The sequence below is a fragment of the Solanum lycopersicum genome, chromosome 4, assembly GCF_036512215.1.
Source record: "Solanum lycopersicum chromosome 4, SLM_r2.1".
Classification (NCBI taxonomy): Eukaryota; Viridiplantae; Streptophyta; class Magnoliopsida; order Solanales; family Solanaceae; genus Solanum; species Solanum lycopersicum.
The window spans coordinates 16,896,407-16,914,757 of NC_090803.1; the positions used below are offsets into that span (position 1 = coordinate 16,896,407).

General features: G+C 41.6%; 3 protein-coding genes across 3 annotated transcripts; all 3 read right to left on the bottom strand.

Annotated features, from left to right (window-relative positions):
- Nucleotides 1-1,138: 1,138 nt before the first annotated feature.
- On the bottom strand, nt 1,139-1,750 carry LOC138347968 (uncharacterized). The gene has a single exon (XM_069296577.1). It carries the CDS (start codon nt 1,748-1,750, stop codon nt 1,139-1,141), a length of 612 nt encoding a protein of 203 aa, XP_069152678.1.
- Nucleotides 1,751-6,183: 4,433 nt separating this feature from the next.
- Nucleotides 6,184-7,080, bottom strand: LOC112941443 (uncharacterized). The gene has a single exon (XM_026030929.2). It carries the CDS (start codon nt 7,078-7,080, stop codon nt 6,184-6,186), a length of 897 nt encoding a protein of 298 aa, XP_025886714.2.
- Nucleotides 7,081-7,490: 410 nt separating this feature from the next.
- On the bottom strand, nt 7,491-8,768 carry LOC138347969 (protein MAIN-LIKE 2-like). The gene has a single exon (XM_069296578.1). It carries the CDS (start codon nt 8,766-8,768, stop codon nt 7,491-7,493), a length of 1,278 nt encoding a protein of 425 aa, XP_069152679.1.
- Between the last annotated feature and the right edge of the window lie 9,583 nt (nt 8,769-18,351).

The following is an 18,351-nucleotide window of genomic DNA, read 5'->3' on the forward strand; positions in this document are numbered from 1 at the left end:
TGTCCCAGTATGAAGATGTGCCAGGAGAAGTCTTGATGGAATTTTTGAGATCCTCTCAAAAATTCTGCCCCAGTTATCAGTAGAAAAGGGGGAAATGAAAGTTTTATTTATAATAAGACCGAACTCCATAGGAGCGCCTACGTATCCCCTCTTAAATGGGAATCAGGTCTGACGTAGTTCCAAATTACAAAAGAGCATGAATCAATCTCTAGATGTAATATTTTTTCACAGAATCTGAATTGATAGGTTTTGGCCAAACTTCTCCATCCATTTCTGCAAGTATGAGGGCTCCGCCTGTCAGTACTCGAGAGACTATGTATGGACCTTGCCAATTTGGTGAAAATTTACCCTTTGCCTCGTCTTGATTTGGAAAAATCCGCTTCAAAACCAGTTGCCCAGGTGAGAAATGTCTGGGTTTAACCTTCTTGTTGAAAGCTCTGGCCATTCTATTCTGATAGAGCTGACCATGACAAATGGCGTTAATTCTTCTTCCATCTATTAATGCCAAATTCTCTGCCCGACCTCGTATCCAATCAGCATCACTCAACTTTGCTTCTTGGATGATCCTTAGGGAAGGTATCTCAACTTCGGCGGGTATCACAGCTTCGGTGCCGTATACTAAGAAGTAAGGTGTGGCCCCTGTGGAAGTTCTGATTGTGGTACGATACCCCAGCAATGCGAAAGGTAGCTTTTCCTGCCAGTGTTTGTGATTATCGATCATCTTGCGCAATATCCTTTTGATGTTTTTGTTTGCCGCCTCAACAGCCCCATTCATCTGTGGCCTGTATGCTGTAGAGTTTCGATGACTGATCTTGAACTTCTCACACATTGATCTCATCAGGTCACTGTTTAGGTTAGTGCCGTTATCGGTGATGATTGACTCAGGAATTCCAAACCTACAAATAATGTTGTTTTTGACAAAGTCATCCACAACTTTCTTTGTCACTGATTTATGGGAGGTGGCCTCAACCCACATGGTTAAATAGTCAATTGCAACAAGAATGAATCTGTGCCCGTTGGATGCTGTTGGTTCGATTGGACCAATGACATCCATGCCCCATGCTGCGAACGGCCAAGATGAACTAGTGACATGGAGTTCGTTGGGAGGTACTTGAATCATATCTGCGTGAGTCTGACATTAATGGCATTTCTGGACGTAGCGAATGCAGTCTGTCTCCATAGTTATCCAATAATATCCTGATCTCAGAATCTTCTTTGCTAATGTAAAACCGTTCATGTGAGGGCCACAGGTGCCTGCATGTATCTCTTCGACCAGCCTGCGAGCCTCTCTTGCTTTGACGCATCTTAGCAGTCCCAAATCGGGAGTTCTCTTATAGAGTATTTCCCCACTTAAGAAGAATTGGGTTGCTAATCTTCGAATTGTACGCTTTTGTACACTTGTTGCATCTTCTGTGTATTCACCACTCTTCAAATATCTTCTAATGTCATCATACCAGGGCTTTCCATCAGGCTCTTCCTCAACATGGAAACAATAAGCTGGTTGTTCATGTATATGAATGTGAATAGGATCGATGTAATTGTGATCAGGGTGTCGAATCATAGAAGACAGAGTGGCTAAGGCGTCTGCAAATTCATTTTTGACCCTTGGTACATGTCTAAATTCTGTTTTGACAAACCTTTTACATAGCTTGTGCACGCACTCCAAATATGGTAACAACTTTCGATTTTTTGTTGCCCAATCACCTCGAACCTGATGGATCAATAGGTCTGAATCCCCTATTATTATCATTTCCTGGACATCCAAGTCGATCGCCCGTCAGAGACCTAGTATGCAGGCTTCGTATTCGGCCATATTATTTGAGCAAAGGAATCTGAGTTTTGCTGATACTGGATAATGTTGCCCGGTGGGTGAGATCAAAACAGCCCCAATGCCGCATCCATTCAGATTTTTAGCTCCATCAAAAAACATTCTCCATCCATCATATTCTTCAGAAATGTCCTCTCCCACAAACGCCACCTCTTCATCTGGGAAGTAGGTCTTCAGCGGTCTGTAATCATCATCCACGGGATTCTCTGCCATATGGTCTGCTAATGCCTGTGCTTTCACTGCTTTTTGCGTGACATACACTATGTCAAACTCACTCAACAGTATCTGCCATTTTGCCAGTTTACCTGTGGGCATAGGCTTTTGAAAGATATACTTCAAAGGATCCATCCTTGAAATCAGATAAGTGGTATGCGATGAGAGGTAATGTCGTAACTTTTGGGCAACCCATGTTAGAGCACAACAGGTACGCTCTAATAGAGAGTATCGGGCTTCGCACGATGTGAACTTCTTGCTCATATAATATATTGCTTGCTCCTTCCTCCCTGTTTCATCGTGTTGTCCCAAGATGCAACTGAAAGCATTATCCAATACTGAAATATACAAAAGTAATGGTCTACCTGACTCTGGTGGCACCAATACAGGAGGATTGGATAGATAGTCTTTGTTCTTGTCAAATGCCTGTTGACATTCACTTGTCCATTTCACTGCAGCATCCTTTTTTAACAGCTTGAAGATAGGTTCACAGATGACAGTAGACTGAGCAATGAAACGACTGATGTAGTTAAGTCGCCCCAAGAAACTCATTACCTCCTTCTTGTTCTTTGGTGGGGGAAGATCACGAATGGCTTTGATCTTTGACGGGTCCAATTCTATACCTCGACGACTGACAATGAAACCTAAAAGCTTTCCAGCAGGCACACCGAAGACACATTTTGCCGGATTCAGTTTCAGATTGTACTTGCGTAGCCTGGCAAAGAATTTCCGTAAATCCTCCACATGATTTAAACTTTCCTTTGATTTGATGATGACATCATCCACATAAACCTCAATTTTTTTATGGATTATGTCGTGAAACAAAGTATTCATCGCTCTCATGTACGTAGCTCCAGCGTTCTTTAGTCCAAAAGGCATCACCTTGTAGTTATAGACGCCCCACGGCGTGATAAAAGCGGTTTTCTCAGCGTCGTCTTTGTGCATCTCAATTTGATGATAGCCGGCAAAGCAATCCACAAATGACTGAGTTTCGTGCTTAGCACAATTATCAATCAGTATGTGTATGTTTGGTAATGGAAAGTTATCTTTAGGGATAGCTTTATTGAGATCTCGGTAATCCACGCAAACTCTGACCTTGCCGTCTTTCTTGGGCACTGGAATGACATTTGCAAGCCAAGTTGGGTATTCTGTCACTTGGAGTATCCCAACATCTAATTGCTTTGATACTTCTTCTTTGATTTTCAAACTCATCTCGGGCTTGTATTTTCTCAGCTTCTGTTTTACCGGAGGACATGCTGGATCAGTGGGTAGTCGATGGGCTACGATTGCAGTACTTAGCCCTGTCATGTCTGCGTAGGACCACGCGAAAATATCCTTATTCGCTATGAGAAACTCGGTATACTCTTTCTTGTCTTCTTTTGTCATATGGATGCTTACTCGGGTTTCTTGTATCACCTCTGCATTTCCCAAATTCACCACTTCTGTCTCTACCAAATTTGGATTGGGTTTTTCCTCGAATTCCTCAACCCTTTTGATTAACTCCTCGGGAACCTCATTGTCTTCGACTTCTTCTAAGTCATTAAGGTTAAGCTGAGCAGTCTCATTGTATGCCACAATCTCAGATTCGACATTTTTATAATGAATTTTGCTGGTGAGAAAAAAAAATAGTAAAAATTAAATACAAGATAAAAAAAATGGGGAAAAGAACTTTATTGATAAAGATTTGAAAATTTCATAAGTCCTCATTTGAAAGCAATACATGGGACGGGAATTAAAACGTTTATTAAAAACACCTTTATTTGAATTAAAATTTGATAGAAAAAACATCTTCCAAGGCTACCCAGATGCTCGACGAGGTCTGGATGGAGTCGAGGTCCAGTTGCTGACGCTGATCTTTGCCTCCTTGCTTCCACTAAGGCCCCCTTTCTCCTCCTCGTTGATCACGACGTTGCAAACTTTCCCTTCTTCTTTGGTTAGCGATAACCCCTTCAAGTCGTCTGAGATCTCATCAATATTGTCTCCCATGAAACCTGCTGATCGAAATGATTGATACAATGGCGGTATGGGTTTCTTCAATGGATAGTAGTACCCATCTCTAGGTGGTCGCCAATCGAGCCATTCTTCGGTGGTGTATTTATAACCCAAACCAAAAGTGGTGGAGTGTCGAACAGGCTGTATAGGTTCGAATATCCCTTGTAATTTAGCCCCCAAACCTTTCCCAAGCTCGAAACCGAACCAGGCCATCATATCTATGATTTTTTGGCTGAACCAAGGTTGCAACTCAATATTTCCAACAAGCTCCACTGTATGGTACATTTCGCCATCCATATTCTCTCTTCCTTCAATCGTGTATACAGGATGCCCTTTTTCCCCATGGACCACAACCTCTTCGTAATCCCATTCAAACTTCAGGCATTGGTGAAGAGTAGATGGAACCGCTCCAGCCATATGAATCCATGGACGACCCAATAATAAGTTGTATGATGAAGGGATGTCCAAAATTTGAAAAGCTATGGGGAAAGTGACAAGAACAATGAGCATGTCCAAGGTTATCTCCCCAATAGTGCCTCTCTGAGAGCCGTCAAATGCCCTCACATTCATCTTCCATGTCTGAATTTTTGCACTATCCACACCCAGCCTCGTCAGTGTGCTCAGAGGGCAAATGTTTAAACCTGAACCTGCATCAACTAATGCTTTGTTTATCACCTTATCCTGATACTGAACCGAAATGTACAAAGCTTTATTGTGAGTTGTTCCTTCGATTGGCAGTTCATCTCTGTGAAAAGATATTTTGTAAGCCTCAAAGACCTGTCCCACCATTTGGGATACCTCTCCATGAGTGATGTTAGACGGGACATAAGCTTCACCAAGGATCTTCAGAAGGGCATCTCGATGAGTTTCGGAAGATTGTAGTAACTCCAGAATTGATATTTGGGAAGGGGTTTTACTCAGCTACTCAATGACAGAGTATTCTTTAGCTTTAACCTTTTTCCAAATACTTTGATCCTCGAGCTCTACGATTGGCGCTTTGGATTTGCTAGAGCTTCCCTGAACCAAATTTTCAGAAGTGTAAATTCTTCCAGATCTGGTGACCCCTGTTGCAACATCTGTCTCTTCCACATTTGTTTCTCTTTTGTTGTAATCCCAAGGTACAGCATGTGTGTCACATTGTGTTGGGGAGGATGCCTTATAGACAGCGAATGGTGGTCTGGGTGCAGCAACTTCTACTTCAAATGGGGCGAGTCCTTGCACTATTAGTGGTGCCTGGGCAGTGGTAGGCATGGCTTCCTCTGTTTCGACGGCCCAGATAGATTCTTCCCAATCCCAGACATCATCAGCTTCCACCATGTTGACTTGATGGTTAGGGAGAGGATTATTCGCAACATTCGGTGTAGGATCCTTCAGTTGGATGGTCTTTGTATCAATCAACATTTGAACCTTATCCTTAAGGGCTCTGCAAACTTCGGTGGTGTGGCCCTTCATCCCAGAATGGTAGGCGCAGACCTTGTTAGGGTCGTACCATTTCGCGCGAACGTCCACAGGTAATGCAGGAATTGGAGAGACGTACCCAGCTTGTTTCAGTCTCTCATAAAGTTGTTCTATGGGTTCAGCCAAAGGGGTATAGGTTTTTGTAGGTCTTCTTTCATAGGAAGGTCTGTTTCGGTAATTTGGTTTTTGAGTGGGTGGTGGAGTTTGGAAGTGTGTTGGTTGAACATTATAGACAGGATATGAGGCATGCAAATATTGAGGAGGAGCATTTTGGTAATATATTGGCATGGGTTGGGGAGATATAGGGGGTGGAGCTGAGGGATGTTGAGGGTATGGGGTGTGAAGGTATGGGGTGTGAGGGTATGGGGATGGTGGTGGGTTTGTTGTCTTGTGCCTCAAAGGAGTCCTAGTTCCATGAGCCATCATTACAGAACCTGTTTTCTTTCGACTCTCTGTCATTCCACCAGATTGCAGAGCCTTGTTGGTTGCTTGTAAAGCCTCCAAGTTGATGATAGTCCCATTCTTTATGCCTTCTTCAATTCTTTCGCCTAGTTTGATGATTTCAGCGAAACTCTTTTCAGCCACCAGCATCATTCGTTCATAGTATTGTGGTTCTTGGGCATGGATGAAATAGTCTTTCATTTGAGATTCTTCCATAGGGGGTCTGGCCCTAGCCGCCTCAGACCTCCATCTTATGCATATTCTCTGAAGGATTCACTCGGTTTCTTCTTTAGGTTCTGAATGTAAAACCAATCAGGCGCATTTTCAATATTGAAACCAAACCTATTCATGAAGTCAGTTGCCATATCAACCCATTTTATCCATTTCCGCGAGTCTTGCTCAATGTACCATGATAGGGCCTCCCCAGTAAGACTCCTCATGAACAACTTCATGAGTATCCTCTCATCTCTCCCCACCCCTACAAGTTTGTCGCAATACATTCGTAGATGGGCTTTGGGATCCCCAATGCCATTGAACGTCTCAAACTTCGGAAGCTTGTATCCTTCGGGCAGTTCCACATCAGGATGCATGCACAGATCCTCATAGCCCAATCCTCCCAACCTTTTGTTTCCTTCCACGTGTTGTACCCTGTTGGTCAAGTTGTCTAATCTCTCAGTCAGGGTTTTTATTAAGATGTCTTTCTGATGGGACTCTGACTCATGGAGGTCATGAGTCAGAGGGGCAGTTTCAACGTATATGGGATTGGGATTGTTGTTCCCAAAAGTATGTGGGATATTTGTGTTTGGGGTTGTTTCTGGGACAGTTGGTTTGGTATGTTGGTAATAGTGGTGAAATGGAAATTGGGTATTTTGTGCGTGGGGTGGTGGAAAGGCCTTTGGACGAATGGGTTCAGGTGGGGATATATGGATCGGAGGATTGTCTGGCGTGACTGTTTGATTAGGAGGATTGTCTATGTTTTCTCCAAATTGGGTTCCAAGAGAGATAGACAACTTGGCCAAATCACGCATGTTGGCTATCTCTTCTTCCAGTTGCGAAATCTTGCGCTCGAGTCTTAGGATAAGATTACTATGCAGTTGTCCTCCCTCAGAAGCTTCTACCCTTTCAGTGGTGCTGTTGTCGTCAACCATTTTTCCTTTGTCTTTTGAGCTTGCTCTTTGAGAAGAAGGAGAAGGGGGGGTCCCTTTTGATCGTGTATGTGCCAGGATGAAGGACAGATCAACCTTAGGAAATGGGAAAACAATAGAATCAAAAGAAAAGAGTTAGGGGGTTAAGATAATATCACAATATCAACACGTTGTTTTGAAATAAACGCCCTAAATGCAAGGAACCTCGTTGAGCCAGAGGTAGGCCTTAGCGACACATAAGTGATGCATAATAATTAATTCAAGCCTTATTTGCCAATTTGGAGTTTAGAGTTAGATAATAGAACAACTTTCGATTATTGAAATAATTTCTGTTTATTACATCAATCTAAAGATAACTAAAGGGCTAGGGATAACATATGGGGAGTAAAGAGAAATAAATAATAATAAAAGCTTTAATCATGTTGCTCTCCAATGTTAGGCACAATCTGCTTCTTCATTTCTAGGGTAATGTCATAATCAGTGTTGAGGAGGTTGCGAGCCCATCTTCTCTCTTTTTCATCGCCAAAACCAGGAAGGCCTCCTTCGCTTAAATCTCTATGCTCTGCATCTTCTAAAAGCCATACATAATATTCAGGTGTGCAGAAGGGTCGGTGCTCTTGAACATCGATAGTTATCACATTCTTCCATCTTCGCAGTATGGTGTTCACTTGCGGTAATTCTGACTCAAAGTCATATCCATAGTGGCTCATGTGGGATCGTAGAGGTATCATTTGGATCTGTCCGAATTGTCGAAGGACTCGAAGTGGTGCGTAAGGTTGCACACCGTTCAAACCGATAAGCTCAATGAAGTAAAGTTCATTTCCTCTTATGATGGCACGTCGTGGCTTCAACCAATAATACTTCCATTGGATTTCAACGGCTGACCGCTCCTTTAGGTATGTGAACCAGTCCTCTGTTCCCACAGGGGAGATAAAATGTTTCATCCTTAGGGGATGGTTGATAATTTTGTTCCCCATAGTCCCTCTGACGATGTCTACTTTATTAGCTCTTTGGTAGAAATGTTCGACGGCCCAAAGTTGCAGCAGAAAGTTGCACCCTTCAAAGTATCTTTTGCCTTTGGTGCATGCAGTCAAAGCTCTTAGAATTTCTGCGAGTATCATAGGGACCAAGGTTTTCCCACCTCGATCCAACATACGAACCACATAACATAAGCCGGTGTGGATCGTTCCTCCTTCTCTAGGAAAAACCAATGAGCCTAATAGGGCGACAGCGAATGCATTAAGACGATACCTTTCCGATTTTGCAGAAGAGCAAGCAAATTCCCTATGAAAGTTTTGATGACCTTCCTCATCCCCAAAGTGTGAATATAAGAACTCTAAAGAAATCCAACCTTCTTTCAGACAAAGTAGATTTGGATTATGACACATGCCCATTTGCTTCAAAAAAGATCTTGGACTTGGCTTGTGTGGAACAATCAATTCCAACTCTTTGTATGCGAGACCCATGAATCCTCCAACTTCTTCTATTGTTGGAGTTAGCTCAAAATCCCTGAACCTGAAGACTAACCTCTCAGTGTCCCAGAATTTCAACAATGCCTTGATTAAGTGACGATCTGACTCTACGGAGATCAAAGCAGTGAGGCCGCCTAACAATTCATTCGCTTCTAACTCTTGATTTTTTTGTATATCTTTCCACCAAGTCTTCAAAATGGGATTAACTTTGACCACCATTTGCGTGTTTGGAAAGTGAGGGTGAGCCATGACTCTGCAAACAAAGTAACAAACAACTTCTAAACTCCATTTTGGCAATGTTGGCTTGATTTAATTATTATGATCACGTTGACACATAAATATGCAATTTGTCTAAGGGTGTTGGGGCCCTTCAGACGAGAAGGTGGCTACTAATTACATGGATTGACACCAAGGGTCAAACCTCCTAGGGCTTATGCAGCATGTATGACTTAACCAGGACTTCTAAGAGTTGGCTTGACACGGACTTGAAAGGGATTCTATGCGAGAGGCTCGTGGCTTCGCGGTAGTAAAACTATCCACTACGTCCACGCATATGCTGACTCTCTATAATGGGTATTTGTATAAGATTGGAGTAGTTGTGAGAGGTGCAAAGGCACAACATCACGAGAACAAAATAAAAAGGAAGAGGGTCCCAATTGGGGGGAAGTGTGAGCGGGATGCCAATTTATTAAAGCAGTAAACATTTAGCATTTAAATTGGAAAACGGTAACATATAGGCAATTTATAAACAATAAATAAATAAGCATAAATAAAGGAAAGTAGACATATAAAGATATGAAAACTACGCAAATAAAGCAAGAGGATACGAGATTAAACATGTAAACAAATAAGGGGAGAGGGAAAAGGTGAAACATGATAATAAACAATTAAGGAAAAGGGAAAGGGAGGAACATGAAGATGAGATAATTAATAGGGCAACAAAACATGGTAAGCACCTAATGAATAAAATAAACCCCACATAAATAAGCAGTTAACACGTAATGGTAAGAACCTAACTTCCCCAGCGGAGTCGCCATTCTGTCGCGCCCCATTTTCGCGGAAAACGGGTTTTTGTGCACGACCTAACAACTCTTTTGGGATTTCGAGTTTTTTGGAGTCGCCACCTAACGAATTAAGGCGCGTTAGGGCACCTATCTAACCTAACTAAGTCTAACTAAGGTCAACGAGCCAGAGATTAGGGTAAGGGTTCAAATTACCTCGAGGGGAAGGTGTTAGGCATCCCTCGAGGTCCACAAGTGTGGGTCCCGGCCGTATCTCATGCAATCTATGTGGGGGGTACAAATAGCAATCAAGGTCGTTTATTAATTTATTTAATCTTACTAAGTGATAACAAATACGAAACAATTAAGACTACTATTCTTATTTAGATATGTAAAGCTAGGTGATGGCAATAAATAACCAATTAGGCTCAATTTATTTATTTTGACATACGACACTATGTTATAAACAAAATTGGCAAATATTAAGCAATTAATATGTGCGAAAATAAGTTTGAAAATTGATAAGTTTTGAATAGAAATTTTTATTTTAAAAAAAAATGTTTGTTTCTTTATAGGGATGATGCCACGATATTATTGATCGTGCTCCTCCACCATAGAAACAATTTTGATTTGAGGTCGGTCTAAAAATAGTTATGTTTTGAAAAATGATTTAAAATATTTAGTTCACACGTAGGCACATTACATATAAATGCACATAATTCTTTTTGAAGTTCATGGGAGGTGGTACTTCCGGGGACGCATCGGTTTTAAAAAATTGGAACTAGACCTCGTAGTTCCTTTGACTTTCCCACTAACGATAGGTTAGGAGATAGTACTTTATAATTTATTTCAAAATAAAGCAGAATCATAATCAATCCAAAATTTAAAGAAAGATTGAATTATGACTTTTTTTTTAAGAAAATTATGTTACAAGGCTTTTGATACGAAATATTTTTAAAGCCTAAGTTAAATGCATGAAATGATTTTAATAACATATTGCAAGGAATGCGGAAATCTTCAAGAAAACGAATGGGATTTCTCATGAAATAATATTAACTAATTTTAGGGGAGGGTACAAATATGCACAAACAAGTTCTATTTTTTTTTTTTATGTTAAGAGTTTACTTACAAACCTATAGACATGAATTCTAGATGTTTACAAAAAAAAACAATGTAACATATATATGCATGATTTTGTAAATGATATGAACAAATTAAACCTTAGACATGGTTTCTATATGACAAGATGATGCTAAAATTATAACATTATTAAAACACACAATCGGCCTATTAAGTTACTATGATTTGTTTTTAACATTAACGAAATCTAATTTATTATTTTTTTTTTAAACTTCATTAACAAAAGTGTCAAGCAAATTGAGAATTGATTAGACTATAACACCTATAAACATTAATTCTAGGTGGTTAAAGACAAACCTATAGGCATGATTTCTAAAATATGACGAACATATAAATCCCCCTCCCCTAGACGACCCCCAAATAAATTTATTATGATCTTTAGGGTTACAATTGTTACATCATTCAAATAAATAAAATAGCGGAAAAAATAAAAATATATATATATGTATATACATTCAAACAAATAAACAAATCCTTCTTCAGTTAATCTTCAACTTGAACTTCAAATATGAAACCTGTCAAAGTAATTAAATAACTACACAAGTAATCACACTTGTTAGTTAAGGTGAGACAATATGCAATTGTTTAATGACGGATTCTATATAAAAAAAAAAGACAATGGTTTACACAAGTATGTGAATATGAAAATAGTACGAATGTTAAGAATACTAACCTGTTAAACAAAACAAGATGATTCACCTTTTACTAGAACGAAGTAGCAAAATAGCGAAGAACAACTTGAATATTTATCGGAATATTAATGTGTTGTTAAAGTAGCAAGAGAGCAATGAGAGGAGGGAGAGTGATGAGAGATTTTTTGGTTGAGAGTGAATGAGTCCATGAAATAGAGGAGGGGTCTTATTTATATAGTAGAGGAGGGGGAACAAATAAGGAAAAGAAATATTTTTTAAGGAATCAATTAATATTCCCTTTTCCTTATTTTAAAAGAGAGTCAAATCAGAAAAAAAATAATTCATTACCATAATACAAACAAATAAGGAATCAGTATTTATTCACAAGGAAAAATAAATCAATTAAACTTATTTTCCTTAACTAGTAGAGAGTAAAATCAGTACAATCCTTTTTACCTTAATTAAATATCACTTTCCAAAGATATAACAACCAAGAATATATTTGAAGTCAATCAAGGTAAAATAAAATAATCAATTAAAATGACAATAATATTTATAAAAGATATAAGAAATCTGCAACTACTATTGAAAATTACAAGACTTATCATAACAAATAATAATCAAAGTGAAACCAATATACAATTAGCATGTCAATACCCAAATCACATTTAGAAGACTTACAGGAACTGATTATCATACAATATTGTTTTCAACATGGCTAAAACACATGTACTTTGCAAATTTTCAAGAGAAAAAATCAACAAGAACAACCCATAAGATCAAGCAAATCACAATATAGTTTTATATTCATAACAAAATATTTCTGAAAAACAAGCAGAACATTAGGCAAATTAAACATCTAAATTAATAATAATAATAAAAACTAAAACAGAAACTAACCCAGACGGATTTGTTGAAATTCATCTTAAAATCAGCCGCAATATTGAGATATGTATAGAATCTACGTCGCTCATTAGCCGAACTTGTTGGCTGGAAACAAAGAAAGAGGAAAGGCTCGCCGGAGTCGATGCTGCTGTCTCCTCGAGACGCTGCTGCTGCTGTCTCCTCGAGACGTTGCTGCTGCTGTCTCCTCGAGACGCTGCTGCTGCTGTCTCCTCGAGACGTTGCTGGTTGGAGATGCTACCTGTCTCTGCAAAAGAAGAGGAAAAGAAAAGGAGAAGAAGAAGGGGAAAACGGGGAGGAGAGAAAGAGCGAGAGGGAGAGGAGAAGCGGGAGGAGGGGAATGACGGGAGAGGGGAGACGGGTGAAGGAAGAGGAGTGAAGAGGAGGGAGACATGCTGCCGGTGACTGTGGGCTGATGGTTGACGCCGCTCGTTGCTCGTCCGGCGGCTGTTGTTTGCAGCCGCTGGTGGGTCTGGTTGCTCGCCATTGGCGAGAGCGACGAGAGGGAGGCGACGAGGAGAGAGAGGTGGTCGTTCGCCTCTTTTTGCAGCTGCTGGCCGGACGCAGGAGTTTTCGCCGGCGACCGCTGCTGACTCCTCGCCGGTCATGGCTGCTGATGCTGTCCGCCATGGCTGTTGTTCAGCTGCTGGTTTCTCGCTGTTCGCCGGAGAAGAGGAGCAAAAGAAAGAGAGACGAGAGGAGAGACGTCGGCGTAGGGGCTGCTGCTGTCCCTATCGATCGCCGCTTGTCTGATGACTGTCGCTGGTTGACGCCGATGGAACCTGCGACTGCTACAGTACCTGCGAAGAAAGAGAGGGAGCGAAGGAGAGGGAAGGGGAAGAAGAGGGTGAGAGAAGAGACAGGAAGGGAGAAGAGGGACGAAGGAGGGGAGGAGACGGGAAAGGTAGAAAGATGGAGAGAGGAAGAAGAGGGGGGTGGCGGCTGGAGAGAGGGACGACGGCTGGGAAGAGAGGGTGGGGCGTCGTCACCTCTGTCGCCGGAAAATTGGAGAGGAGAGGGAGAGGGCTGGCGGCTTGGAGAGAGGGGGGAGAAGAGAGGGTATGTTTAGGTTTTGGTCATTTGGTGTTGAGAGAATTAGAGAGTTAATCACAACCATTAGATTAGATAGCGATGAAGGGTTAGGATTCGATCTAGGATTTATTTTTTAGGATGGACGGATGAGATCAAAAGATGAAGTTTTGAAATTAGATTAGCAAAGATATAGAATGGCTAAAATTGCAATTAAAGTGGTTAGAATTGAAATGAAATAGTGGCTATGATTGTAATAAAACTCTAATTCAAGTGGCTAGAATTGGACGATTTTAGAATAGAATAGGCTAGAATTTAAATAATTTTATTAAAATACTACATACATTAAAATATTTGTATAATTGAAATCATCTAAATTTTAAAACATTTGAAATAATATTTACAATAATTTTATAAAGAAAATGATACTACAATATATGATTTTTTGAGAAAAATCGACTAAAACTTCGAAACTTTAAGTAAATTTTAAAATACATATTTAGTCGAATATAATCCTAAAAATGGTTAAAGGTCTGTCAAAATTGGGTGTCAACAAGCATTAAGGCGAGTTCTAACGTTGGTCATCCGTTAAAAAGACTTCTAAGCGAAAGAATTATTAATACATGCAAGAAACCATTCTAGAATTGTTGTTTTAGTAAGGTTTTATCTCATTTTTTGCCTATGGTTCCCACAACCCTAGTTATGGAGTTTAGTAACTCATAGTCATAATCACAATATTCAAATATATTATATAAGAATTAATGTACTTACTTCAATGAGAAAGAGTAAAATCTGAAAGTTAGCTTGATTAATAACCAAAAATTACTTGCAAGAATCTCAACGCAATCAGTAATCTAACAAAAAGTCTAATGATAATAAAAAGTCTAACAATACAATGTTTACTAATACGGTGTATAATAATATAAGAGTTTAACAATGATCCAGAGCCTAACCCCAAGAACGAGGTTTTTTGAACTATTTATAGAAAATAAAAACCTAATAAAACAAGGACTCTATTTGATGGAAATCTGCCAAAACGCGGCTGGGTCGACGGACCTCGCGACGGGTCGTCGTGGTCACGACGGACCCTCATGGACTCCATCTTCCCCTACTTATGCAATTTCTTCTGCTGCTCTCTTCATTACCCTCGACGGAAAGGATGACAGACCGTCATAGGCACAACGGTCCGTCGAGGGTCTTCGTTCCAAAACACTTCAACTCTTGGAATATGGGTACTAAGATTACGGCTCTTAACTTCATGACGAACATGCAGGACGGACCTTCATAGATACGACGGACCGTCACAAGCTTCGTAACCCCACACTTGGTCAAACTACCCCATCTTCCTTCAAAGCTTCACTACGCTGCGACCTACGGACCGTCACTAGCACGATGGACCGTCATATGCTCCGTAGGTGGTCTCTTCTCTATTTCTTCGCTCAAAATCTCGGCATTCATCCTTGGACAGATTTCCTTCAAAACAAAAAGAAACTTATATAAAAATTAGCACAAAAAGGCTTTTGAACACATTAAACTCAAGGAAAAAGTATTAATAATACCGTGAAACCACGGTATATCAACACCCTCAACTTAAATTCGTTGTTTGTCCTCAAGCGAGGCACTATGACTCAATACAGGATCTTTGTACAATAGTATCCATGTTTTATCCTTTACAATCATTTGGCTATCAATCCCGATTAATCTCATCAAATCTATGCACGCTATCACTATTAGGCTTGAATTTTGTGGGATCAGAACATGACAGAAACTCACCATTTACTAACACCTATCCTCTTCAATTTCTCACCGAGGCGCTAATGATTCCGGTATTGCAACTAGTGTCCTCACTTTAAAACAAAATCCTCATTTTTCACATAATGATTTTGGTTATAGTATAAGGATTACTTTTCAACACTCACTCTCAGAACAAAGTCACACTCATTTATGCCTATTGCCATAAGTTTTCCCTTATTTTCACTGCCTTAAGTTCGCTCCACAACCCTTAGGATCACGATAGGACTTTTTTAGCTAGTAACAGAGGCTCAGGGTCAGGTAGGGTATATTTAGGTATAATTTAGTGACTTTTTGCCCTCCTTGACATATCGGCTAAACCTTCCACTTTCTATCATTTTATATCACCCAGTTTCTCATATTCTTTCACCTTGCTATTTTCTCTTCTTTCTTCATTTGTGTAAGTGACTCTCTTCTTTTCTTGCTTGTATTTCTTGTATATTTTTCATTTTCTTTACTTTTCTTTCAACTAATTCTTGAATCACTTTACTTTTGTTCTTTCTCTCTCTTTGTTCTTTCAACCCTACTTTCCAGAGCATTCCTCATAATAGCCACCCTTAACTCATGGCTTTGCCATTAGTCGAGGTACACAATACCCAAAGTTGGGTCATGGCCATAACGTAGGTTGTTTACTGCATTAGCCACCCTCAACTTATGCTTTTGGCATAAGCTGAGGTGCACATGTCCAAGGAGGGAACAGGGCCAACACATTGTTCCCAGAAAAGATCAGTTGGGGTGAAAAACAAAGGTCTAATTTAAGCTCAGATCATTTGGATCAATCAAAAAAGGATAAATTTCATTTGGTTTCTTTTATTTAGGCTAGAAATGGGCTATATTGAATAAGGGTCTATGATCCTTTCCTAATTATGTAGTACAACTTACTTTTAGCAAGACTAACCAGGCAAGTTCTAGCTCAGTACCAATAGTGGATTATTCAAATCATCCTCACACTCACTTGACATCTCATCACTATACCAGATTATCAAACACCTAGTTCGAATTTCAGACTTAGGGTAATGCAATGGTGTACCTCTATGTCATGCTAAGAGTTACACATTTATCAGTTACTATGCCTAGTCATGCATCATTTTCTAATTTATCAGGATATCATTTATCCATCATGCTCCAGAATGAAACTATGTACAAAAGATATAGACATGTCGGTTCAACAGAAAAAGTAATCAGTCTTTTAGGGAAAAAGAACACAGGCAAGAAAACCCCAAAAGAGGATAGTGAATTGGGCTACTCAGACTTCACCCTAACACTAACTTTCCATTTACCCCACCCCCAACAAAAAAACATGAAATTGTTCCCAATGAATAAAAATTTAAATACTAGAGTGGTAGGTGAAGCAAACCTGTGTCGCAAAGCGTCGTCGATCAGCAAGCAAGTGGGTCCGGTTCCCCGGAACCCACGTCCTCTGCAATCTGGGCACCCTCAGTGGTGTCCTCAGCAACAACCGCACCATCAGCAGTGCCTCTTGCTATCTCCACAGTTCGGGAGCTAGACCCCCAGCCGCTAACTCTGATGCTCTCATCTGGTGCGCCTCCTCTTCAGCAAGTGAGGCTCTCCTCGCAGCCTCCATCTCTTGGCGCCCCTTTTTCTGTGCTCGCGCCTCGTCCTCTACTCGACCCCTACGCCTCTTGACATGCTCTCTAGGGGGAGGTGGTTGAATCTCTGATGTGGCAAATAAGGCCGCAAACACTGTGTCTTCAGGAGGCTCGACAAAAGGAGCCTCAAACTCCGGCACCCTAGCCTCTAAGATCGTGTCAATATCTGCGCGACGGATGTTGACCGCAGCCTGAAGAGTCGACACATCCACTGGAGGGGCTGGCCGGGCTAGCACCCTCAACTCAAAGGCGTCCAAGTGCTGGTGAACCTCAGCGATCTTCCTCTCTATAAACTGGACAATTTTCCGCTCTAGGCACTCTTCGGACTCAGTAATAGACTTCTGAGTCCACGGCTAGATATGATGCAGAAGTGTATCCATTTGTGCCTCTAATTTTGGAACTGTAGCAAGCTGGACCAGCACCAGTAGAGGGGCTGTGCGAGAGGAACTCGGGGTAGTGCTACAACCCGGGATAGACTCGACCAGTGTAGTGTCAGTGGACGCCGCCTGTGTAGCTGTGCGGGCCTGGGCTACCGTATCAGCAAGATCATCAGCAAGTGGGGGAAGCTTTGGACGGGGCCCTCTGCGTGGAGCCAACTGAATGGTGTCATCTCTTATGAGGCCGACGTCAAGAGTGCCCTGCGGAGTCTTGAGCCGATCTACATGCTATATAGGCACACCTGCGGACCTGCAGAGAGAAAAGATCATGCACGGGAAAGGGTAAGTAGTATTGACCTTGAAATCCCTCTCGTTCATGAATGCCTGTAGAATCCATGCGAAATCCACCTCGAACCCAGCAATCATTGCGGCCATCAACACTGCTCGATCCCATGTAACGATATTTTCAGCGGTTGTGGGGGAAAGGCAGTGGCGGACAATCAGCCAAAACAACTTCGCCGTGAAAGTGAGGTTGGTCTTCTTTATGGCCCCTTTGGCTCAGTCACCCAGTCGGCACCCTCTCCATCATTAGACATGTGCAGGGCCATCCACCTCTTGGTGGTCTCTCTCAGTGATGGCTAGTGCAGGAACTGGCCATCTTTAACAACCTGCTAGCGGTAGTCAAACTCAGCAGTGAGAGGGGTCCGAGTAGCATCAATAACCTTGCCGTATAGAAACCAGCAAATGGCTGGCAGGGAAATGTCAACCTGCATGCCCCGTACTCGGACCTGCTCCAGTGGGGCCTGTTTGGTGGGGGCAGCCCGCCTATTTATCTGTGATCGAAGAGTCTCTACGTAGGATGCATAGAACTCGCGGATCATTTCTTTACTGTAACGGACCAACGGACGTGCTCTCCACTTCAGGCGATGCCTGGTGAAGAAATTGTGGATCTCAGGCATCGTCGGGAGACTCCCTGTAAGGACCCGCCGCTCATAGGTGAGTGTTTGAGTCATCACTCCTTTATCAGTCAGGAACTTAGCGTCAGAGTAGACTTGAAATTGCCCGTCGACACACCACCGCTTGGACTGGTCAGTGGCTGGGGTGGGAGCCTGAGCTGGTGAACCTAATGTTGATTCCAAACTGTGAGCCTCATCAGATGAGGCTGACCCTGCAGCGGTGGAGGGTGCGGGAACCTCAGCAGAGCCGGAGGCTTCCTCCGACCAGGATACTCCTAAGGAGCCAGACGCTCCTTCTTCATTTGTGGCTGACCCAGAGGTTGTGCCGGTCATTGTGCACTCCTCATCAGACTGGGAGGTAGG

Bases quoted from the DNA above. Each gene is read 5' to 3' on its own strand.
- LOC138347968 (XM_069296577.1), bottom strand. From the start codon at position 1,750: ATGATAATAATAGGGGATTCAGACCTATTGATCCATCAGGTTCGAGGT.
- LOC112941443 (XM_026030929.2), bottom strand. From the start codon at position 7,080: ATGGTTGACGACAACAGCACCACTGAAAGGGTAGAAGCTTCTGAGGGA.
- LOC138347969 (XM_069296578.1), bottom strand. From the start codon at position 8,768: ATGGTGGTCAAAGTTAATCCCATTTTGAAGACTTGGTGGAAAGATATA.